The 5168-nt window shown below is 42.3% G+C and overlaps 1 protein-coding gene across 1 annotated transcript in view; it reads left to right on the plus strand.

Annotated features, from left to right (window-relative positions):
- LOC119424006 (arf-GAP with dual PH domain-containing protein 1) overlaps positions 1–5168 on the plus strand; it is a 29868-nt gene that overhangs the window by 3779 nt on the left and 20921 nt on the right. Inside the window, exon 3 of the mRNA XM_037691444.1 lies at positions 387–469. Coding sequence (XP_037547372.1) covers positions 387–469 — 83 coding nt within the window. The remainder of the gene's footprint in view (positions 1–386; positions 470–5168) is intronic.

A 5168-nucleotide genomic window follows, 5' to 3' on the forward strand; every position in this document is an offset into this window, starting at 1 on the left:
TGTGTGTGTAGTTCATGAGTAGATATTTGTGTGTGTGTGCAGTTCATTAGTAGATATTTGTGTGTGTGTGCAGTTCATGAGTAGATCTGTGTGTGTGTGTGTGCAGTTCATGAGTAGATCTCTGTGTGTGTACAGTTCACGAGTAGATCTGTGTGTGTGTGTGTGTGTGTGCAGTTCATGAGTAGATCTCTGTGTGTGTACAGTTAGGAGTAGATCTGTGTGTATGTGTGTGTGCAGTTCATGAGTAGATCTCTCTGTGTTTGTGTGTGTGCAGTTCATGAGTAGATCTCTGTGTGTTTGTGTGTGTGCAGTTCACGAGTAGATCTCTGTGTGTTTGTGTGCAGTTCACATTAAAAGCTAACGGTTGAGTTTTATTTGTTCTCCAGGCTGCTGAGGGAGCAGTGGATCAGAGCCAAATATGAGAGGAACGACTTTGAGTTTATCGAGAAGCAGGAGTCGTGCTCGGCAGGTAACAAACCCTAACAGACCTAACAGACCTGAGTCGAGTAGAGTTCTGCTGGGTTTAGCTTTCAGCTATGCTTCTGCTGCTCATTTAAACTTTTAGCTACTGTTTTGTTAATTTCAGGTTTTAGCTATTGTTTAGCTAATTTTAGCTTGTAGTTACTGTTATGCTAGGTTTAACTTACCTACTGTTTTGATCAATTTAGCTGTTAAATACCATTTTGCTAATTTTATTTGTTAGCTACTGTTTGCTGATTTTGACTTTTAGATAATGCTTTGCTAGTTTTAGCTGTTAGCTATCGTTTTGGTAAATTTAGCTTTCAGCTACTGTTTTGTTTATTAACTTTTAGCTCCAATTTGATCAGTGTGGCTTTCAGATTTAGTTTAGCTACTTTTTGCATTTAACTACTGTTTAGCTAATTTTAGCTTTTGTTTGGACCATGGTAACATTTTGACTTCAGTTTCAGCTTCATTTTATTCTGGCTGTCATTCGGCTGTCATTCAGCTGTCATTCGGCTGTCATTCGGCTGTCAGCGTTCATGCTGCAGTAAATCTAATGTTTCTGCTTTAATTTTTCTTGACAAACCTAGAGCTCCTTTAATGATGTCTGGCCTGTATTTGGAAACTTTTTCTTCCTTGTTCTTGATAAACAGGCTGTTCCAGTGTTAGCCAAAACCAAAAGTAGCTAAACACTAACTACAGATAGCAAAAATCCAAAGCTAACAGTAGGTAAAGGCAAGCTAAAAACTTAAAGCCATTAAAAGGCCAGATAGACTTAAAAGTATGCCCAACAGAGTCAGGTAATCTGGACGGTTTTTTTTTTTAATGTTTCGTCTTTCATCCAAAGGACTTCTTCAGTCTGAGGAGTCACAACAAACTCAGTCTTGTAAATAGCACCTTACATAGTGGGTCAAGCCATTCGATGGTGCTCATGTGGTTTCTGGAGTCCATGAACTACTGAGCATGAATCAGGATGTTTTGAGTCTCTTTGTCCATGACTGCCTCAAACAAGTTGGTGGGGGAGAGGGCGGACTCCAGAAACCATCTGAGCACCATCAAACTGGTTGACCCACTATGTGAAGGTATTTATAAGACTGAGTTTGTTGTGGCTCCTCAGACTGATGAAGTCCTTTGGATGAAAGACAAAACATTTCAACAAAAAGAAACCGTCCAGACGACCTGATTTAATCTTGTTGGATTTTTCCACCTGGATTATTGAGCACGAATCAGGAATTAAAAGAATGGTTAAGGTAAGGCTCCAAAAATGAATGTAAGTCATTGTCATAGTGACAAAAGAAATACAGTGTGTGTGCGCATGTGTGTAATTTTCACTAAAATGTGTTTACAAATCTACATTTCACATCAGGATTAAAATGATCCTCTCTGATTGGCTTGCAATGACCTCACCCTTTTATCTGCACAGGGAAGCACGCACGCACACACACACCCCCCCCCCCCCCACACACACACACACACACACCCACACACACAGGCAAAAGGAGTGTAATGAGTCATGTTGCACACTTTGTCCCTCCTTTTGAAATGTATATGTATATGTGTGTGTGTGTGTATATATGCCTGCTTGTGTGGTGTGTGTGTGTGTGTTGCTAGAATTAGACTCAATAAGCTGACAGCAGCCATCAGTGATGGTTAGCAGAGGAAAGGAGGGAGAAGAAGGAGCAGGGCTATTGATCCATGAGGTAACGGCTGAGTGTGTGAATGTTTGAAGTCAGAAAGTCTCTGAAACAAACCTGAGGTCACTGAACGAGAGAAGCACAGAAAAGACTTTTACTGAACATGAAAACAAACAAGGACTTGGGTTATGATGCAAGAAGATTCTTAATCCAATGTTTAAAACAGCACTATTGTGCCAGTTCAAGATGGCTGCCACACCTATTCCACCTTAGCAAACAGAAACAGCTGTACCAGAAACAGCTGTACCAGAAACAGCTGTACCAGAAACAGCTGTACCCCTGCTGTAACGAGTCTGTATGGATCAGCACAACACTTGACTCAGGACAATATTAAAATAAAATGTTTTATTTTTATTATAGGCGTTCGTCTGAAGGATCTGAGCCTCAGTTCTGGTCCAATCTATGAAGACAGACAGGTTAGTGACTGCAAAAAGGTTCTGGGAGCTGAGAAGTGGTGTGCACGTCACCAACCTTCTGTGGCAGGAGCAGGGCTGAGACAGAGAACGTTGGAGGGCTGGGCAGGAAACAGAATCCAGGGACGTAGCAGGGGTCGAGAGCCAGGAGCTGTGTGAACAGGCAAAAGGATGATCCGTAGTCGTGGTCGAAGAGGAGAGCGAGGTTGTACCATGTAGGCCGAGAGCGTGGTATCCAGACAGGGGCAAAGACAAAGCGAGGAGTCAAGAGGGAAGCTGTGGTCAAAAACAAAGAGACTAGAACGAACGAATGCTGGATAATTTACTGGCTGTGAGGCTTTCAATAATCTGGCACTGAGGAGAGTGAGAGTGGAGCTTAAGTAGTGAGCTGAACAGGTGTGGCAGGTGAGTGGTGATTGCAGAGACAGGGTGCAGCAGATGAGTGCAGATTGCAGAGAGAGAGTGACAGGAGCAGAAAATGGGTGATAGGCAGTGCAGGACCAAACAGGATGAAATAAACAGAAACTGAGGCAGGAAAAAACGTGAATGATCTTAAAACAGGGGCTGTGATATGAAGAGCAGAGGCTTAGGCAGATGGGGGGGCAGCGGGGGCCGCTGACCGTGACACCTGCGAGTGTCACAGACACTGAGCGTTGGGGTGGTAGCAGCTGATTCTCATTCACAACACCTACAAACAGGAAGTGCTTCATTTGAGCCCATCCTGCCGGAACAGGAACGCTCTTATTTTGACAGGGTGCGTTCCTGTAACTGTTTGCTTGGATCTGGTAACTCTCAGAACTACTAATGATAAAGTTATGAACAAACATGACTTCCTTGAACAAATAACTTATATTGAATATGTAAACTGATAATAATTACATAAACACTCATTTTAAACACAACAGGACTTCTCAATATCACAAAGGATCATCTGCCCCGTCCAGTGAAGCATTTCCACCTCTACCCTTAAAAAATAAAGTCCCCACCCTAAGAGAGTGGTGGGGGTGAGTGCCTGCAGGTTTCATGTGGAGTCGGACAGCAGAGTAGAGTCGGCTCGGAGCCGTCAAGTAATGCAAGTGTTTACAAATGTAAGCAAACGTAGATGTTTAATAACCCGTTAAAATACACCAAAATGTAGAAATCACATGTCCTTCATTCAAAATGTTCAGGGAGAGAACCCCCAGAAATCTGTTAGTCAAGGCCACCGTTTGCCACGTCCTGGCTCCACCGTTACACCCGAGGGTGCTGCTCCCTCCTCTCTCCAGGACCTGTCTGTCTGCACTGCTTCACACAGCCAAAAAACACAAATGGTAAATGGACTGTGCTCATCCAGCTCCTTTCTGTCTGATCGACACTCAGAGCTCTTTACAACAATCTGTGCCTCATATATCCATTCATACAGCTCTATACTAGATCTCTACATGACTGATCAGAGCTTTATCACATTCAGACACTGATGGGACACACATCGGAGGCAACGAGGGGTTCAGTGTCTTGCTCAGGGACACTTCAGCATGTGACTGCTGGTGGAAACGAACCCCCAACTCTCCCACTGGAGGACAACTGCTCTAACCACTGAGCCACAGACGCCTCACAAACAAAAAACCTCCCTCTGTTCTTCTACATAGTCTAACTCCTACTCACTTAAATATCCTGCACCAAAAACATTAAGGTTTACTTCTATTTCCTGATGCTGCTCAATAATCCAGGTAGAAAAATCCAAAAAAGTTCAATCTGGTCCTCTGGACATTCAGAAAAACAACAAAACAAAGCAAAAAAATATAGAAACGTTTCGTCTCTCATCCAAGAGACTTCCTCAGTTTACTTCTATTGATTACAGTCCAGAAAAACACTCATGTCAAAAACTACCAACATTCACTGTTGAAGTCCTTCAGCGACGGGGTCATCAGAGTTCATCTTATAGGTTTGACCAAGACGTCTACCAGAAGATGACTAAACCTCTGACATGAAGGTGGTGGGGAAATGTCGGCCTTTTATTTTAAAAGTATACTTTTGTCTGCTTGTTTTAACGTACATTTAATTACGCTCCTCACATTTACAGTTTCAGGTCATTGAGATCTAAAATATGCAAGTCCTTATTACACATGATCTATGTCAGAGTTAATTCACACAGTGGTGTCGTCGACTGTTTGGTGGTGCGTATACTGCGCTTAGAAACCAAAGTACACTGGTTCAATGTAATCGTCAATTTATTTTGATTTTTAAACATATTGAACATTTCCAAATTTCTTTGACGCTTATATTTGAACAAAAGAACAGCAAACTTAGTACAACACTTGTCTTTGTATTAACAACGTGTTATATAATTTATAAAACAGTATCAAAGCAGAACATGTTCAAGTATGAAGTAGTGCGTACAGAAGTATTAATTACACAGTAATTCACTGGATTAGTGAGTGTAATAAACAAGTGTTGCTACAGACACATTGTTAGAGAAGTGTTGAACGTACCGATGACACGGGTCTAATGATGCGTCATGTGTCACTGGACACTTTGAAGTGGATATACTGACATTCTTCAGCTTTTCTAGTGGCTGTACTCCGTACGCCCGTGTATCACTGCCCCACTGCGTTCACAC

This window comes from Nematolebias whitei, chromosome 17 (assembly GCF_014905685.2).
Source record: "Nematolebias whitei isolate Nwh7 chromosome 17, NemWhi1, whole genome shotgun sequence".
In the NCBI taxonomy this organism is placed as follows: Eukaryota; Metazoa; Chordata; class Actinopteri; order Cyprinodontiformes; family Rivulidae; genus Nematolebias; species Nematolebias whitei.